This window comes from Neodiprion fabricii, chromosome 4, assembly GCF_021155785.1.
Source record: "Neodiprion fabricii isolate iyNeoFabr1 chromosome 4, iyNeoFabr1.1, whole genome shotgun sequence".
Lineage (NCBI taxonomy): Eukaryota > Metazoa > Arthropoda > Insecta > Hymenoptera > Diprionidae > Neodiprion > Neodiprion fabricii.
The window spans coordinates 142,443-161,087 of NC_060242.1; the positions used below are offsets into that span (position 1 = coordinate 142,443).

At 41.6% G+C, this 18,645-nt stretch overlaps 4 protein-coding genes across 12 annotated transcripts; 3 read left to right on the forward strand and 1 right to left on the reverse strand.

Moving 5' to 3' along the window:
- Nucleotides 1-1,335: 1,335 nt before the first annotated feature.
- Nucleotides 1,336-17,492, reverse strand: LOC124181039 (ribonuclease Z, mitochondrial). Of its 5 annotated transcripts, none has more exons than XM_046567178.1 (7): nt 17,308-17,492; nt 4,982-5,211; nt 4,151-4,898; nt 3,692-4,083; nt 3,174-3,587; nt 2,734-3,080; nt 1,336-2,656 (listed from the first exon to the last, which is right to left on the reverse strand). In XM_046567178.1, the coding sequence occupies exons 2-7, from the start codon at nt 5,180-5,182 to the stop codon at nt 2,263-2,265; spliced, it is 2,496 nt and encodes an 831-aa protein (XP_046423134.1). In that variant the 5' UTR covers nt 5,183-5,211; nt 17,308-17,492; the 3' UTR covers nt 1,336-2,262. The 5 variants fall into 5 exon arrangements, with proteins under 5 accessions (XP_046423134.1, XP_046423135.1, XP_046423133.1 ...); XM_046567179.1 differs by lacking the exon at nt 17,308-17,492 and adding an exon at nt 5,594-5,722; XM_046567177.1 differs by lacking the exon at nt 17,308-17,492 and adding an exon at nt 5,397-5,543.
- LOC124181055 (putative ATP synthase subunit f, mitochondrial) lies at nt 5,647-6,748 on the forward strand. Its single transcript, XM_046567205.1, has 4 exons — nt 5,647-5,782; nt 5,861-5,959; nt 6,388-6,504; nt 6,592-6,748. The coding sequence occupies exons 1-4, from the start codon at nt 5,704-5,706 to the stop codon at nt 6,618-6,620; spliced, it is 324 nt and encodes a 107-aa protein (XP_046423161.1). The 5' UTR covers nt 5,647-5,703; the 3' UTR covers nt 6,621-6,748.
- LOC124181047 (tRNA-dihydrouridine(16/17) synthase [NAD(P)(+)]-like) lies at nt 6,883-16,254 on the forward strand. 5 transcript variants are annotated; one of them, XM_046567191.1, is made up of 11 exons: nt 6,883-7,250; nt 7,338-7,499; nt 7,640-7,800; nt 8,311-8,351; nt 12,802-13,062; nt 13,180-13,339; nt 13,428-13,623; nt 13,847-14,095; nt 14,259-14,404; nt 14,498-14,754; nt 14,839-16,254. In XM_046567191.1, exons 5-11 carry the CDS (start codon nt 12,802-12,804, stop codon nt 14,995-14,997), a joined length of 1,428 nt encoding a protein of 475 aa, XP_046423147.1. In that variant the 5' UTR covers nt 6,883-7,250; nt 7,338-7,499; nt 7,640-7,800; nt 8,311-8,351; the 3' UTR covers nt 14,998-16,254. The 5 variants fall into 5 exon arrangements, with proteins under 5 accessions (XP_046423147.1, XP_046423148.1, XP_046423146.1 ...); XM_046567192.1 differs by lacking the exon at nt 8,311-8,351; XM_046567190.1 differs by lacking the exons at nt 6,883-7,250; nt 7,338-7,499; nt 7,640-7,800 and having other exon boundaries at nt 7,822-8,478.
- Nucleotides 9,320-12,022, forward strand: LOC124181041 (palmitoyltransferase ZDHHC11). The gene has a single exon (XM_046567182.1). The coding sequence runs from the start codon at nt 9,722-9,724 to the stop codon at nt 11,651-11,653; it is 1,932 nt and encodes a 643-aa protein (XP_046423138.1). The 5' UTR covers nt 9,320-9,721; the 3' UTR covers nt 11,654-12,022.
- Nucleotides 17,493-18,645: the final 1,153 nt, after the last annotated feature.

An 18,645-nucleotide genomic window follows, 5' to 3' on the forward strand; every position in this document is an offset into this window, starting at 1 on the left:
CTCTTACTTTTGAATCGCTGCTCGCACCGAGTCTACACTAGGCGTAATCGTTTTATTATAAAAAAAAGTACGTCGATATATAGTGTCCAAATAAATTTATTCCAGCCAATTCGTGTCAAAAACTTTTCGTCGTTGAATCAATTCATTCAATTAATTCTTTCAGGACAAATTGGACCACGAGAATCCCCCAAAATGGATTGAAACATTGTAATATCAACAACTGGGATCTGAGGAAATCGTTCGTTTTTCTGTTTTAACTTTTAATCCACTGTTCATAGCGACCTTAGACTGCTTGCATTCGATTTCCCTGACAGTATTACCAGTAGTCGAATTCACAATGTGTAGGAATGAACCGTGTAGGACAATCCCTTGTCATTTAACCTGTGAGAAGCGCGACTGTTTCAGGCTCGAATTACGTGCGAAACTTAATTTTTTGTTTCGTACTGAAGGCGTAGAAACTTCCATTCGTTGATCCTTTCGAACTAGGCGCAATGGTTTGAAATTAATATCGCTTATAATGAAAGAGCGTGGTGCGCCTAACGCTTTTTAAAAGTTAACCGAACACACGTAACAGCTTGCTAGATGGCTTAATTTTCTTAGGAAAGGCACACACTTGAGGATTTTTTGGTCAAAAAAGTAAGGCTAACCCCTTTGGATATTGGGCCAAAATTTTGACGATCTGGAAAAATACTGGAATGAATTCTCTGATGCACTGTAACAAAGTAATTTTGCAAGAGTAATCGATTGCGTGCAGTCCGAATACGCTTCAAACAAGTAATCAGGAATTATAGGCAAGAAACGAAAGATTTCCTTCGTAATTTCCGTGCTGTTGATTCTACGCTCTTTTTGAGGACTTTTTTTTTGTTGCGTTTCTGGGGGTCTAATTAGTCCTGAATGGGTCATACAAATTGATTTCGAGGCGAAACATTTTTTGTCCAAAAAACCAGTAAGGCATTAAAAAACCCCTTGAATTTATGGAAAAATTTTTGAATATTTCGAACAATACCAGAATCAACTCCTTAAACGCGCTACATGATGAAAGAAGGAAGAGAAACAATTTAAAAATTCCCGTGCTTTTGTGTTTTCATTTCCGGAATGATCGATTGAAAAATACCATATTACAGATACAATCTGGCTTCCTTACCTTTCGGGGGGTTACGACTGGTTTGTCCTGGAGTCAATAAACTGCAGTAAAACACTCTGCTGCCACAAATTGGTCATCACTGGATACAGATATATCGCTAATGTCATCTAGCATCAACAACACTTCTCAGAGAAGCTAATAAAGACTCTCTACCTAGATTCAAAATTTCGCAACAAAGAAAACCCAGGCGATAGTCTGCACATGCTTTTTAATTTTCTATAGTATCCATCATAAATTTATTTACTTGACATATTTCTGTGTCTTTGTTGTTCAACTTTTGGCTACAAAGTCTGCGAATGGGAAGAGTTTTAATTAATACTTGCGCTCGTATACTGTATTGGACAACAATGTTATACATACCACAGAGATATCTCTGATTTCTTGATTTTGCAATGACTTGAGACTAGTCAAAATTAGTTTCGAATCTCAAAAGTTCGCGGAAAAAAAGAGATGTCCTTGCTGTTTCCGCGATGATGGGACAATTCGTCGAGCTGTTTCCTGCAGCTATGAAATTCACTTCACGTAACGTTAGAATGCAGTTTTACAGTCATCGATTTTATACAGATAAAAACTGACATATGCCTGCCCGTGCACAACAAAATTCTGTCATGTGTCATTTTAGAACTGAGCTAGCTGATCACAGTGATATGGTGCGGATAGTACAATATGTTTGCCACATGTTTGCCACACAGGCAGACATGTCTATGGTTTGCCAAACTGTCCGAAACAAAACACCCAGTTACCACACTGAGTTACAGAGTACCGTTGTGATACCTCACTCATGTCTTACTGTTTGGCATGTTTATGGATACATGTCAATGCTTCAGGTACGTTCGCTTCGAATTGTTACCTTGATTACTACAATATTTAGTAATACATGTAAATACTTACTACCGCTCTTATTACCTATCAACACGAATTGTATCAGGTAGTATTACTTACACATATTAAAGTATAATAATGAGTAAGGATATTATTCAAAATTAGCCAAACAGCATTGTTGTAAATCATTCTTCAAATGAACACAAAATAATGGAATCTACATCAATTTGTGTTTGAACGAAAGCCATTTCATTCAAGGCATTTTTCCTCTTCTTAGTATGTAATGATGGGTGTGTCTATTCTGAACCATATTGTAATCGAAGTTTTCTTCTTGTAGCCTTGTTATCAAGTTCTTCCCAAGCTTCCGAAAACATAACACGTAGCGCGGGATAGAGGAGCGGAAGTATAGGCAGTTCTCCTACTCTCACTTGCATGTTATCAAATGCAATGCCAACCGTTTTTCCAGCATCGTCAGGAAGTATAGGTATCTTAGCATACCGTTGACTGAAATGGGTGAGCAGAGTGAATTTTGCATCCATTTGTTGGCCAATATTGATTGCCTGTGAAATTGTGGAATGAAACTTCAGCCGTGCCTCGGACTCTAGCTCATCTTCCATTGTAGCTTCGTGAATTAACAGATCGCTGTTTCGGCCTAAGTCAACCAAGCTTCGACAAGGCATTGTGTCGCCACTAAACACAAACATAGTAAGCATGTGAGACTAATTTCGCTGAACGTAAATGTATGTACTTTGTGCACTTTTACTGACCTGTAAGTTACTTTGAAACCGTCATTTAGCGTGACAGATACACCAAAAGAATTTGCCACGTGCTTGACGTTCCTCGTGCTTACATCTTTTGCTCCTAATTGTGCGAATAAATTATTGCATTTTTCGGTTGATAATTCATTGTGGCTGTTCAGTGTCAGGTCTCCGTTTGCAATGAGTGTGAATTTGTCCAATATCGGCTCAAATCTTCTGTGATAGAAGCTAAGCCAAGCAGATATCTGCTTTGGTGCAAGTACAAAAGCTGGTTTTTCCGTTGCCCACATTCTAGCTTTCAAAAGTCCAATCAATCCCATGTGATGATCGGCATGTAAATGAGAAATATAAATCGCCTGCAAAATGACAAAGTAGGCAAGATTGAAGCTAGGTATTATTTCAATCTCAACCATCTGATTATAAAAAATTTAAGTAATAAAATATCAAACCTTGATGCTGGCAAGAACTCTGTACGCCTCGCTCTTGCCATAAAATCTCATCAGCTGTGTCAAAGTGCCCTCCCCACAGTCGAACATTATGCTGCTGTTTTCGGTGATTCTAAAAAGAATCCCGCTGGTGTTCCTGTGCTTGTTAGGTGCGCATGAACCTGTGCCTAGAAAAATTAATTTTGGATACTCTGCAATCTCGCCCAGCTCTTTCGTCTTCAAATTTATGTCAGTCTGAAGGCATGCTAGAGCATCGAGAAACCCGTCGTTGTTCATCGCCTCATCCGCATACTCTTTGGGCTGTAATTTTAGCTCCAGAGTGCGATCCAATCCGTTCTTAGGGCGCAAATGGATGCAATGCAATGTCTTGGCCTGAATAACTGTGTTATCGTTAGGCTCAATGTTCGCCGCAGATATCTACGAAATTCAATAAAAATTAGTTCATTCGATTTCGTTATAACAGTACTTTTTCACTTTGTTGTCATTAAATGCGTATGAAAAAATCTATATAAATTCTCTACCGGCGAACGACGAGAATTCCCCATTAACTGTTCAACCAGTTTCTCCTCGTTGTCCTCAACGATTTTTTGGTCTGGGGGGTTCTCTTTGTCAAAACCCTGCTCACTGAGAAATGGGAATATGGTCGGATGGAGCAAATGCAGCTTGTGCTGCATTCTATGAACAGCTTCGCTCCCGAGACAATCGTTCTGTTCGTTCAATACCAGATGGATTGGTCCAGGGCCAAAATCATTCATCCACTTTTTGTAATGTGGATCGGCCATCACTTCCACGGGTGTAAAGTGCGCAATGCAGAATGGAATGTTATCCTCCTCGGCAGTCGACTGCTGATAATTTTCAAAAACGGGGTTTTCCACTAATGATTCAAGGTAGTCTACCGTGGGGCACTCCAAAACTAGATTAAATAACAAATAAGCGCATATCAAAACTAGGCAATTGATTCATTGTTTGCCATAAATTACCAATAATGACTGATCCAGAATCCCCAGGTGCCAGAACATCGGCGCTTTTCACTATGCGGCCGTCTTCTAAAGTGACATCTTCCCCCTCTTTCAGCTTACCCAACAGAGGGCCGGATGGTACGCCTTCCTCGACACATTTAATAAGGGATAACGCACCGGGACGAGGTTTGAGTTTACAAATATAAGCCATTACATCAGTTATCCTGGGGTTGGAGTTCAATGACTCCCTGATCTTGGACCTCTGCTCAGTTTTGTTCACTAGCCTGAGTCTTTTGCCATTGCGATTAACTTCGTGAGCGTAATAATCCGTGTCATCGTCAGTGTACTCCAAGCTGTGATCAGAGTCAGACTCTTCGAGTCCCGAGTCTTTTTTAGTAAGTCTAACATATCTGACTGTCATAACGTCATCCTCGTACATATTGTCACAATTGCAATCGTGCAGCGAAACTCCCAGGCTCTTCAAGATGATGAATCTCTCCGCTGCTGCGAAGAGCTCGTCTGTTCCCTGGGGACCGTGCAAAACAAATTGAGGTACGCCTACATCCTGTGCAGACAATGCCAGGCCCGGTAAACCACCCAGATTCTCCCAAGTTGGCCTTGTTATAAATATGTGTTCTAGTTTTGCTAATTTACACTTGTGCTCCAGGGCCAGCCTCTGCGTCCCCTCACTGCAGTTGAACATGTATCTCACTCGGTCTGTGAAAAAATAAAGAGACCTTGGCGAGCCTCGCGAGCCAGAGCCAAGGACCTGTTTTGGAAAACAGGTACGGAGGTTATAGCTGTGCTCTTCTTATAAATTCAAACAACTGCGGTTTGCTCTAAATGTGTTACCTGGAGATAAAGAATGCCTGGTAAATATTTTTTTCCTTTTTCTTTGAGTTTTAGCCGATGGTTCCGCATCTCCTGGACATGATTTTGTGGCCGCGGCATTTTCAAGAGCAGCTCTTTCAGGTTAGGTTTCGATGAATACGTGCCCTTACGTCTTACAATGTAGCGAAACAAATTCCATGAGTACCAGTTTCTGGTTGTCATTATTTAAGCTTCGCTCATTATCTCTTCGCCTGCAGAAGTAATATTTTATTCTTAGGAACCAAATTAGTCTAAATTCAGCACGAGCGCATCGCAGCAGTTACATTCATACCTACACGTGCGACTTAGCGAAAATAACAGTGGATAAGAGATTTTTTCGATCTAACTAGCGTACTTCGCAACAAGCCGAAAGACCTTTCATTCATTGTATTTTTACCGTCCATCCACAATTCAATATTCGACTTTCATCGCGTCCTATCCGTTGGAAACTCCAAATCATCCGAATTACTCAATGTTACTCAAACATAGAATAAAGGATCCTAGTTTTCGCCACCCTGCGATCCGGCACTGAAACGCCGTCGGAAATAATGGTATATCTATGTGTTGTACGGTATACATGTGTATGTAACTTACCAGATAATATGTATTTCGCTTAAAGCGCCAGCCAGTGTTCAGTCCGCTAAACTCGGCTTTCAAAGACGTCTGTTGCAGTTAGCAGGCCCAGCAGGTCACGGTTATCAAAAATGGGGTTCGGTGATTATCCCGCGGAGTACAATCGGTCTATTCACGGGCCATACGATCCGGCGCGATATTACGGAAAACGTAAGTTTAACGGCCTCATGTGAAACGAAGTGATATATTATTTGCGAAATGATGACTGATCGAACTTCTATGTTACAGCGGACACTCCGTTCGGCCAGGTAAAACTCAACGAATTGATACCATGGCTCGGTCGTCGCAATAAGAGTCCGAGGGCAATGGTAGCTGCAGTTTCTCGAGGTAATTGGAATAAACTTTCGTGTGTCGTCGATCCGGGATTGATGGACTCGTCAGAAAAAAATCCTTGCACTAATAGCCATCAGAAATTGATCGAATTATGTGTAACCCTTGGAAAATCAGCAGCCATCTTGTCTGCCAAAACTCATTGCATAACCTTATAAATTGATCGAAGTTGAACGATTCTAATTACGTAAGCAGGAAATTTTCTAATCCCTGAAAAATCCTTTCCTAAACGTATTACCGGTTTCCAAATTTAAAAATAAATCGTTATCATTGTAACTTGCTAATGAGTACTAGAAAATTATTCTCGATATTTTATTTCATGTAGTATTTGCCGAAGCTGTAGGATTGCTCAGCTCCTTCTTTATTCCTGATGTTCAATGTTCTCTACTCAAATGTTGAATAACAACGGTGACAATTTGTTTCAGCATGGTGGCGTTGGCAACATAAGTACCTACACGTGAAACGCGGTGGGATCGCTCCGTTTTTCCAGATAACTACGGTGGCCATGATATGGTTCTACGCGATCAACTACGGAAAGTTTCGTGAGTTTCTAGCATAAACTAAGGATGAAATATGACAACCCGTTTAATTCAGCTTACATTCAATAATTTCATGTTTTTGTTTTTCAGAAAATCACAGGAACTACAAGTACCACTAAGGTTCAACCTTCTCGGTTCAATGCTAGAGAAGAACAGAAATAGTGTTGCATAAGTTGTATCTTTCGAAATTATTAATCTAACATACCTGTATTATTCAAATGAATAAAACAAAAAACAAAAATTACAATCAGCGAATAAGCAGATGAATGGGCCTGTCTGTGATAATTTAAAATTTTTCTGCACACGTGTATAAAGTTATGAAACTTCTATGATTGGCTCACATTTTTGCTTATACGCATTTATGTGTGGCACACACGTATGCACGTGTAACAAACCTGGCACGAATAACATCACTTTGCCATAGTTTTCAATTTCGTCCATCTAGTTTAATTTTCTTAAATGACAACAAACTGACAGACCCGATTTCCCTTTCTGCTTACAGTCATTGGGTGCCTTCAAATGATTGAACAAGCGATTGATGTTGCTATGAGCGCATTCGTTTCTTTGCAGCTGTGAAAGAACCAAATTCAGATGTGTGACATAAATGATCGAAATTTGAAAGAAATTTAAATATGCAGCGGCAATTGGAGATGGAAAAAAGCACGGAAAATGAAAGTATACAATGTCAGGATTCTTTTGCACTTTCAGAAGTTGGCAGTCTTTATTTTGGACCAAATCCATCCACTGAAGTGTGTTTCAGCGCAGGCTAGTTTTAGATGCTTACTTCGTTTGGTAATCGACATAGGACTGTAAATATATTTGTGTGTCTCGTGAAGGCTCGAAGACTGATAGAACAAGCAAAGGAACTAATCAGAGAGAACACACGGATTCAAGAAGCCAAAGCTATGATACTGCAAGAGGAAGCGGAACTTTACAATAGAAAAGTTTACTTCAATTCTGAAAATTCCTCAAATGATGTTTTTCAAGCCGATGCTGAGGTAGCACTATAGTTGATTAATAGCAATGAAGATCTGTAGATTTTGTCTAATTACAGAAAGTTACAGCGATCCATTGACGCTTTCATTCGTACAATGTGAAAAGAAAAAATTATTTTATTTAATATGGTTTTATTATTCAGCTGCACAGACTGTTGAGCAGAACCATTGCCTTGTCAGACAAGGGTAAGAAAATCGACGATTGCAAGGCGCAATTGGAATTATACTACAAAGAACTGAAACGGCGTAAAGAGTTTCTTCAAGAAGCCATCAAGATGCATGAGGAAAGCCAATACAGCCAAGGGTCAGTGGTTTAATAATCTGTGGGTCCGTCGCCAGTCCGAAGCGTTTACTTGCGTCGATTAAATAACGAACACCAGAACTACTTTGACCACAGATATGCAGAGACCGCCAATCCCGGGAGTGGTGCGACGAGTTGTTTGCAGGCAATTTGGAAATTACCGATTTCTGTACTGCCCGGCTAATCGACATCTTTTCACTAGAATCTCATTATTAATGTCTGGCTAAATGTCCGTAATCCTTGAGAGTGTCAAGTTATCCATGGTCTCATCAAAACTTGACTCCCGATTTAATCCAAGGTCGGCGGCCATATTCACACATCTTCCGCATCTCAAACCTTTCAAGCATTACTCGAAATCGTGAATTTTTTATTTCATGCGATCACATAACACGGTAGATTCGAATTTTCATCTATTCAGACTGCCGATTATAGTCATAATGTGATCATTTAAATTTATCTCAATAAACTTAAATGTTTCGCTATTTCGTAACTAGTTTGTTTGAATTCCGTCAGGTGATCGACCGTAGCCAGTGTCAGTGGTGTCAGAATAAGAGGTATGTACTACCTAATTTAGTTTTTCTCCGCAATTTTGTATCCGTGTGATAATGTGCCTCTAGAGCGAAAAGTCCGCTTTGGCATTGTATCACGCCACACACAATACATCGTTGTATGATCGAAGTTGTAAGTGCAAACTTCAAATTATAGTTCCTTTATTCGCTTCAACCTTTGCAGTTCATCGTGAACAAAGTTGTTCGCCACTAACCTAAAAATTCTGTCCCCCACATAACATAGCTTGGGCGCGATGTTCATTTTATTTTCAGAAACAGTATTTTGTTGACAGTAACAGTACCTCCGTATTAGGAATACGGGGTAATTGGGGTGATCACGCGTCTAAACTGATCTTGGACGTTAGGTTAGGTTGGTTTACACACGTACACGATATCAGTACTTCCTGACTTGCTGATCAATCTCCTTTATCCGAATTTTTATTTTTCCACAAACACATATCAGCAGGTGACTCTGTAATCCGTGATGCAAATATTCTCATACAAGATTGCCAATTAGTTTCTTGCAGGGCCCTGAATAGACTTTTAAAGGTTAACCAAATTGTTACACTTCTTACGTATGTATGCTTGTGTACATCCATTGTAAAACACATTCGCTACATTTTCTTCTCTATAAAATATCGACTAATCTACCGACTCGCCCTCGCTGGACGATATCTTATTCATTACAAATTTTACGCAAGGTATATACATCATAGGTGTCGCACAGAGATCATACGAGAAGAGATGAATTGGAATCTGCGAAAGGCGTTACGTTAATCGTGAAACTAAGAACTATATTCACAAATAAAAAAAGAAATTCAGCACAAATAGCAGCTCAAGTGTCAAGACACTTCTATAAACAATGCTTTTCATTCTCCGAACATAGAATACAATACAAGGATACCGAACTACGCGCAGTACAATTATGCTACAATCTGCATCGCGACGCCCGCTTCAGACCGGTTTGCCCACCCTAATTGTAGGAATCGTAGACTTTTTCTCCTCTCCAGCCGCCCGCGAGAATGTTGTAAAATAGAAGAACAATGCATGTATAGTAAATCGGATGACTGTAATATGCACAGAGGCAGCTAACAGCTGACCATCCGTACACGCTGTACGTATAACAGTTTTGGAGGGATACCAATAAAATGAGGTTGCCATGCCACTATCGATTCGCGAGGCACACAGGGCGGAGGCAGGCTCTGCGGCTATACCGACACCGTCGCCGGGATGTCGTACGGCTCTGAACGTCGTCTTTCTCAGTCTCGGATAGACTCCTCAGCGAGCGTCCAACGACTGTGAGCTTCGTTTCCGAAACGAAAAGAAAAAATGGAGGTTACCCCGACGACGAGGGAGGATGAGAGAACTTGATCGGAATGCGAAAGGGAATCTGGCGAGCGCCGCGTTGTTGCTGCTGGTGGTCGTGGTGGTGGTGGTGGTGCTCGGTCCGCGTCAAGGGTTCGGATCGAAACCCGCGAGTGCGACGTGTGAATGGGTTCCAACTTCCGCTGCACCCCCAACAAGTGGTCGGGTGGATAGCGCTTGTGGGCATCGCGGTTGGCACGTTCACGGTGGTCCTGCCGCTTCTCGGTCCGGGCGTACAACCGGTCGGCTCGGGCCTCCTCGGAGCGACGTTCTCACTCCACGTAGCCGCGCACCTCGTGGCGCTGCTCATCGACCCGGCGGCACCGCAGCTCCGGTCGCAGTCGTCGCGCAAGACCGTGCCGGACTTGGACCGCGCGCGGCATCTCCACGTGATTGAAGACGGCCGATGCCACCTGTGCAACATAAACACCGGTCGAAGGACGAAGCACTGCTCGGTCTGCAATAAGTGCGTCGACCATTTCGATCACCACTGCAAGTGGCTGAACAACTGTGTCGGGGGCCGAAACTATCCCGCATTCATCGTCTGCCTCGTATCGGCGGTCGTCGCAGCCCTAGCCGTGGCCGCGATATCCCTCGCCGAGTTAGCCCTGGTCCACGCTGACCTGGCCGGCTGGGGCCCGAAAATGGACAACTCGACGCAGCCGCCGCTGGCCCAGCAGCCCCCCGGAACAGGGTCTCTCGTTGTAATTTCCCTCGTCGGAATATTCTCGGCGATAGCCGCCGCCCTCCTGATTCACCTCTGTTTCTTCCACGGCTACATCGCTTGCCTCGGTCTCACGACCTACGAGTATGTGCGCGAAAAGCGCGAGCGGATGGCGGCTCAAGCTGCTTCTCCTGCACCGCCGGCAAAAGCCCGGGCCCGGAAGTGTCCCGCGTTCTGTACCAATCGAGTCGCGACTGCTGAGGAACCAGAGCGGCCCCGCTACCAATTCCGGAACGCTCCGTCAGCACCGGTCGCGGTGGACCCCGATATGAGCGAGCAGCGCAGCGTCTACATCTGCTCCACCCATCAGCGGTCCCAGCTATGCGGTGCCGAGGAGACTGGGGGGCCCCGATGCAAAGAGCGGCCGAACTTTCACCTCTACTTTTCGTACGAAACCCGCGACACCGAGACTTCGATCGAGGTCTCGTCGCAGACGATTTTGAGCGAGGCCGAACGACCCCGGGAACTCGTTGAGCTCAAGCCGTCCACCCCTTCCCCGGTATCCTGTTGCTTTTCGATAAAAAACGCGGGCTCGGAGAAGCGGACGAAGCGGAAACCCCACTCGCCGTTATCCTTACCCTCGCCCTCGGGCAAGGAACGCGGCCCCAGGTCCTGCCTCACCATACGCAGGATACGGTACTTCCTCCGTACCAGACTCAGGCGGAACTCGCGACAACGCTACGTTGCCAGCGAGGCGCCCGTCCCTCGCTCCAGAAAGAACAGGGTAAACCCCTCCGCGAGCGACGTTGGGGTTGGTGAAAACAAGAAGGAAACTCCCAAGTTACAATCCCCGTCGAGCGCGTCGACGATTTTATCCGGGGATGACAAACCGAGGCCCCCGCTAAAGCTGCCCCCGTTGGTCCTCGTACCCAGGCACAAGATGGGGCAAATTCCCGTGGCCTTTGAGTCCATCGCCAGTGCAGTCCCCGCGCCGGTACCGCAGCCTAGACGGAGTCAGCCACCTCTCAGAATAAGGAGAACGTCCTTCTCCAAGAGGCCCAGATTCAAAATGGGCCCGCATGTTACGGAGATCGCCCAGTTGTCCCCGATTCCTGAATCAGAGCTCTCGAAACCCGCCTCTCCCAGAACACCGCCCAAAATTAACCACTTCCCGTTCCCACCCTCGAGCTCGTCTTCGGTGAATCGCGATTACACGGATAACACTGTTACACCTGCTCGTGCTGATGCGGACGATGTTGCTCAGGCTAATTCCCTCTGATTTGTTGATTTTGTATGTTATAAAGAGTACAATTGTGGAGAGTTCAGGTATTGTTAAACGCAATGCAGTTGATTATTACAAGCTCTACGCAACGAACTTTGTATCCGTCCATTATGTCGTTGTTTTCTACGTATACTTAAAATTATACATATTATATACGCGATACGCAATATTTGTATTATGCTAAATGTACATACATACAGGATTATACGTACTGTAGACATTATGATAATGAATAAATACGATAATTACATGAATCTTACGGCCCCCTGAGTAGAGGACCCGGTACCCCCGATACGCTGCAAAGCACAGTTGATTCTGCTCTCCGGCCTGGATCCGTTTTAATTGGATCGGATAACTGGCGAAATCGGTTTCTCAGCTCTTCACTTTACATGGGTTGCATGTTTATTTGTTCAAAATCACCAAACAATCATTTTGAGTCGGCAATACTGCGCGCGGCGGTAGACTCAAGACACATAAACCCGTACTTGGGGGCATTTGCGGAAATACTGCATCGTATGTGACAAATAATAACTCTGTAGTAAATTTTTATCACGTATAAACGTTGTCTCTATTCGAATACCATTTCCAGCCAATACCTCTCTCTTTAGGCATACAAGTTGAATCTCATTTATGTGAATGCCTGGGTAAATTTCATTCTTGCTGCTATTATGTTAATTCAATATAGGTATGTGATAACGATGAACACTGGTATAATTTTTATTTCCCGATGTCGGTAATATGTACGGTGTATACATACGCATAATACAGGGGCTGAGAACCATGGTATTGTATAATCGTACATGTATACTTAAATGATTGTTAGAAAATTACCGCACAGAGTGGTACGAATATCGACGGAATAGTACGACGAATGGCAGTATCCGAGATCGCGGTATACAGATGGCACTTTAGTGCCATGCAGACGGGTCATTCTCTACTTGTTTATATGAATATACTTTAATACCGCACTGCACGTCGTGTAAATTTGGCCATACGATCGTTCGCCAAATTCTTAAACGTGGAATTCACCCTTAACGAGCGATTCATCGCGTCTTGAACGAAAATTTCTGTAGCATCCTTTCCTAGGATTGATTTGGCCGTCAATAATTGTTTTCCACTATGTTTCGTTGATTTCAATGACGCAGATGGAAACCGGCACTGCCGAAGTCGACGCTACCTTCGTTAAAACGGAAAGGAACATTTGGCGCGATGTACTCGGATCTCCGCGGTACGTGATCGCTCCTATGGTGGACGCCAGCGAATTAGCATGGAGATTGCTCTCCCGCAGACACGGTTCTCAACTCTGCTATACTCCGATGCTACACTCCTCGGTCTTTTGCAGAGATCCAAAATACCGCCGCGAGGCCCTCGCCAGCTCCGCGGAAGACCGTCCGCTGATAGTACAGGTACATACATCAGTTGCTGTGTAATTAATGAATTTAATGCTGAATTCTATGTAGTGCTGTTCACGCAACGGCATCACTGCAACATTACCGTTAAAATTTATATTTTCATTTGCGCAGTTTTGCGGTAATGATCCGAAAATATTGCTGGAAGCAGCCCTCCTTGCCGAGCCTCACTGCGATGCCATTGATATTAATCTCGGCTGTCCACAAGCCATAGCAAAGCGTGGTCATTACGGGGCATTCCTCCAAGATGACTGGGAGCTTCTGAGAAACATCGGTGAGTACACGCGATATGCATTTGCAGAAGAGATCCGGAAGGAAAAAAATTTCTATTTGTAATAAAAATAATCGATTTCCCTTTTCAGTGCGCATCTTGAGCCAAGGAATAAAGATTCCCGTTACCTGCAAGTTAAGGATTTTTTCCGATATCAATAAGACAATCGATTACGCTCGCATGCTTGAGGACGCCGGAGCAGCAATGCTCACTGTTCATGGACGAACCAGAGATCAGAAGGGGCCTTTCACAGGGTTAGCATCCTGGAACCATATCAAAGCTGTCAGGTAATTGTCCCCGTTTCTTGAATATTTTGGCTAGTGTACGTATGTATGTACGTATGTATGTATGCATGTATGCATGTATGCATGTATGTATGTATATATGTACGTACGTACGAGCGCGCGCGCGCGCGCGTCTGTGTGTGTGTGTGCATGCAAACGAAAGGAAAGGAAACAGAATTTCAAAGAAATTACAGTTCTCATATTTTATTTCTAATTTGGATTATAGAGAACGCGTTAAAATCCCAGTACTCGCAAATGGTAACATACAGACAGTACAGGACGCGGAACGATGCATTAAGGAGACAAATGTCGAAGGAGTTATGTCCGCAGAGGGCAATTTGTACAACCCTTGTATATTTGAAGGGCGTTATCCACCAGCTTGGGAACCTGCGTCAGAGTATTTGGACCTCGTCGAAAGATATCCCGCCCCAAGCTCTTTCATACGCGGGCATTTATTCAAATTATTTCAACACATGTATGTCCTACTTGAATATCATGCTAACATTACGCATCACATTTTTCAATGAATTTCTAAATCTCTATCAATTAAAACTGTTCAGAATCCCGCTTTCGCCTGAAATCATGAATACCATTGCTATTCTGTATAAAGTTACAGCATACGTTTAACTAGAGAGTAGACTTTGTCTAGCAGGAAATGAAGAGGCAAGGGCAAACCTGGCGAGAAATTCTACAATGGAATCGTTTAGAGGTGTAGTGGAGGCTCTTAGAGCTCGATATTTGCCCTACCATGAAGGCCTCATGCTGTGGGATGATAAGAGCAATGGTTTGTCCAGAATATATTCTACAACTAATAATTCCTTCATTTTGGCAATGCAACGTTTATCGACCCTACTGTTTCTGTGTTTTCCCGCGGCAGATTACAATTTGAAATTACCGCCGTGGTTATGCCAGCCGTACGTGCGGGATTCGCCCCAAAAGCACCTAATCAAGGTGGAAGCAAAAAAAAGTGAACAGGAAAATAGCACGATAAAGAGGAACCTGAAGGACGAAGATGGTAACGAGATTTCAAGAAAACGACTCAAGAAACTTCGTCGAATCGCTAGGCGACCGAATAGACAGTCTGCGTCTGTTAAACGTGGCTCAGATCTATGTACCAGTTGTCCAAACCCATTGGTCAGTACTCAAAGTTGAATAATCTGATATTGAATAACTTTGTTTCTTCGTGTCTTTTCATCTTAATTTTGTCTACCTCTTCAGGGATACAAATGTGAATACAAGCTGTGTCGACAGTGTTGCAGGGCGAAGTGCTACCAGGAAAATTTAGATTGCACAGGTCACAGAAACCTTGCAAAAACTAGGCGACAAATGGCTATTCAATTTGCGGCAGAGAGACAAGAGATCGGCAATGTTATTTAATTGACAGATTATTGGGGAAAAAAATTACGTAAATGCAAATAATACATAACACAAATATCGTTGCATAGTTTCGTTTCTTATTTCAATTTCGAAACATTGGCTCCCCATATAATTTTCCTTCCTTCAGCAACAACACGAAAATTCTTCTATTTGGATTCACTTTATTTGTTACACTTTTTGTTAACACCCATCGGGCAAATAATAAGTGTGATTATTGTATGTGGGCCTGCGTAGTCTGCTCTTGTTACGTGCCTGAAGAGTGGCGTCCCGTGGGGCCAACATCCGGCGAAACTGCGCAACGCGGGATAAACGCCAGCCAATGAGCAAATAACTTTCCGTTCGACTTTTTACGAACACAGCAGAAAGTGTTCAATACCGTGTCCAAATTTGAGAGCGGTTTGAATGAACATTCGGTTCGCAAATTGTAACCAAACGCCAATTCTTAACTCTGAACTGAATTTCGACCCGACTCCAACTCTATTCTAATGCAACTGACCCTGCGGTCATGCATGAATATAAGTATATCGGAACCGCACCGTGGTGAACAGCTATGAAAAAAAGGCCGAAGCTGCTGATCGCACGTCAATTGATACGTGTATGGTGTAAATTGTCTCAGGCATCGGAGAAAAATTTTTTTTTTTTTTCGAGGCAGAGCACACGTCTCATGCCGCAAATCTGCAGGGAGCCATTTCGGAAGCGCACGTGTGCAAGTCTTCTTACAACTGCGGTAACAGACGGAGAGCAGCTTGCCCGCAGAGTCATGCATGCGCCAAGGTGATGGCCGTAACGTGAACTTACGATAGAATGCTACCTGGGTGCTTTTACCGACTCGTCTTATGGAATATTTGGGGTGTGTTAAATCGGGTCGGCGTTGCCAATGAATACGGCAAATTCGCCCCTGTTTTTCAGCTCCTGCTACGATGCCTTTACCCGCGAAGCAAAGTTAATACGGTCAGTAGTTTTTATACCCTTTATACCTAATGTAATTACAGCCAGCGTCACACCGATCGCGTTTTTTTTTTTTTGCACAACGGATTCAAATTTAATTTAATGCATATTTGAGCATAGTATATGCGAGCGAATACCTCACAATGCGAAATTATTCATCATGTGATTAAAATTTAATTAATTGGTTAACGAAGGTTGAAAAGTTGTATGGAGATTAGGGTGGCCCTTGATATTGGTAAAAAAAAAAAAAAAAAAAAAATTCTCTTGGCCCTTAAATTGACTCCAAATACTAAAAAATGATTTTTAAACGTGAAATCCGCTCTTAATTTTAATATTAACCTGTGCCCCAAAGGCCCTTTCAAGCAGTTAAAATCGATTAAGAGTAATTATAAAGGTAAAAAATTTGAAAAAAAAAAAGTTTTACACAGTTTTTCCTGCGACAATAAATGCCGTTATCCGTATTTCGACAGCATTACTTTTTTGACATGAAATAGATACGAGAAAATGGAAAAGTAATCGGATCAAAAAACCACAACGCTATATTGGCAATAATTACGTTCGGAGATGTTACATTGATTTCCAGCTCATTTTTGTAGATGTTTCACCTTTTTTTCCCACTAAAAACTTTCCTTAAAACAGTCCTTATTTCTGCTTCTCAGATTCAAATCAAATAATCTCTCATTTTATCTAATTAAAAAGAATTATTTTACACGTATTTATTAGCGATTAATAACATATCAAAAATTCCGCATTTTATCTTTACATTGCTCTAATGTCCGGATCACCTTAAGAAATTCAGATAATGTGCGGAATGCGGTAAAATTACTTTTAGATTAGTTTAAGTTGCCACACAATGTTATTTGATTGTTTATATGCAAAATGATCATAAAATTAAAAAAAAAAATCGATTTCAACTCCTTTAAGGGGCCTTTGGGACACGGGTTAATATTAAAATTAAGAGCGGATTTCACTTTAAAAATCATTTTTTAATATTCCGAGTCAATTTAAGGGTTGAGAGGGAAAAAAATGTTTTTTACCAATATTAAGGGCCACCGTAATGGAGATAGTAATAATTAAGATGTGAATGTTATTATACCTCGAATTTTCGGAGTTTGTTCAAACTGTAGATAGAGTAGAAAGAGGTAAATCTCCCCCATATTTCGCTAACAGAAAGTAGTCCTATTTTTCAAGATAAATGTGAAACGCTTCAAAATGTTTGTCATTTCGTGCTGACATATAAGTGATATTAGTAACTTAATTACAAGTGTAATGTTTCGAATACTTTTATCATGGTACAACTGAACATTTTCAAATAGTGGACAGTCACAATAATGAGTAATTTTTTAAATTCATGAGACTCACCGATGCCAGTCCTTTCTGTCGTGAATTAAATATTCCTGTGGAGAATCCTGAATAAAGTTCGTATTCCTGTGGAGAACGCGTAACAAATTTTATATTCTTGTGGAGAACACTGAATAAATTTTATATTCCTGTGGAGAAGACGTAACAAATTTTATATTCCTGTGGAAAACACTGAATAAATTTTATATTCCGGTGGATAACACTTAACAAATTTTATACTCCTGTGGAGAACACTGAATAATTTTATATTCCTGTGGTGAACACGTAACAAATTTTATATTCCTGTGGAGAAGACGTAACAAATTTTATATTCCTGTGGAAAACACTGAATAAATTTTATATTCCGGTGGATAACCCTCAACAAATTTTATACTCCTGTGGAGAACACTGAATAATTTTATATTCCTGTGGTGAACACCGAATAATTTTATATTCCTGTGACGAACACGTAACAAATTTTATATTCCTGTGGAAAACACTGAATAAATTTTATATTCCTGTGGTGAACACGTAACAAATTTTATATTCCTGTGGAGAAGACATAACAAATTTTATATTTCTGTGGAAAACACTGAATAAATTTATATTCCTGTGGAGGACACTGAATAAATTTTATATTCCTGTGGATAACACTTAACAAATTTTTTATTCCCATCGAGAACACTTAAGAAATTTTATATTCCTTTGGAGAACACTGAATAATTTTATATTCCTGTGGAGAACACTGAATAAATTTTATATTCCTGTGGAGAACACTGAATAATTTTATATTCCTGTGGAGGACACTGAATAAATTTTATATTCCTGTGGATAACACTTAACAAATTTTTTATTCCCATCGATAACACTTAAGAAATTTTATATTCCTTTGGAGAACACTGAATAATTTTATATTCCTGTGGTGAACACGTAACAAATTTTATATTCCTGTGGAGAAGACATAACAAATTTTATATTTCTGTGGAAAACACTGAATAAATTTTATATTCCTTTGGAGAACACTGAATAATTTTATATTCCTGTGGAGAACACTGAATAATTTTATATTCCTGTGGAGAACACTGAATAAATTTTATATTCCTGTGGAGAACACTGAATAATTTTATATTCCTGTGGAGGACACTGAATAAATTTTATATTCCTGTGGATAACACTTGATAAATTTTATATTCCCATTGAGAATACTTAAGAAATTTTATATTCTGTTCGGAAGTATCACTGAATAAACTTAGTATTAAACGATCCGCAGGGTGATCGGTATTGCTGAATATTATTGTAAAACCCAAATTGCTTTATCCAAAAATGGCACTGGTTCGCTGAAAAAACGATTACTGCTTG

What these genes read in the sequence shown, in the direction of transcription:
- LOC124181039 (XM_046567178.1), bottom strand. Translation starts at nt 5,182, where the DNA reads ATGACAACCAGAAACTGGTACTCATGGAATTTGTTTCGCTACATTGTA. An exon ending in CAGGCATTCTTTATCTCCAG is followed by an intron (nt 4,899 to 4,981) that starts GTAACACATTTA and finishes TTTCCAAAACAG; the next exon opens with GTCCTTGGCTCTGGCTCGCG. An exon ending in GGTTTCAAAGTAACTTACAG is followed by an intron (nt 2,657 to 2,733) that starts GTCAGTAAAAGT and finishes GTTTGTGTTTAG; the next exon opens with TGGCGACACAATGCCTTGTC.
- LOC124181055 (XM_046567205.1), top strand. Translation starts at nt 5,704, where the DNA reads ATGGGGTTCGGTGATTATCCCGCGGAGTACAATCGGTCTATTCACGGG. An exon ending in GGCGCGATATTACGGAAAAC is followed by an intron (nt 5,783 to 5,860) that starts GTAAGTTTAACG and finishes TCTATGTTACAG; the next exon opens with CGGACACTCCGTTCGGCCAG. An exon ending in GGTAGCTGCAGTTTCTCGAG is followed by an intron (nt 5,960 to 6,387) that starts GTAATTGGAATA and finishes AATTTGTTTCAG; the next exon opens with CATGGTGGCGTTGGCAACAT.
- LOC124181047 (XM_046567190.1), top strand. An exon ending in ACCGTCCGCTGATAGTACAG is followed by an intron (nt 13,063 to 13,179) that starts GTACATACATCA and finishes TCATTTGCGCAG; the next exon opens with TTTTGCGGTAATGATCCGAA. An exon ending in CCAGTTGTCCAAACCCATTG is followed by an intron (nt 14,755 to 14,838) that starts GTCAGTACTCAA and finishes CTACCTCTTCAG; the next exon opens with GGATACAAATGTGAATACAA.
- LOC124181041 (XM_046567182.1), top strand. Translation starts at nt 9,722, where the DNA reads ATGCGAAAGGGAATCTGGCGAGCGCCGCGTTGTTGCTGCTGGTGGTCG.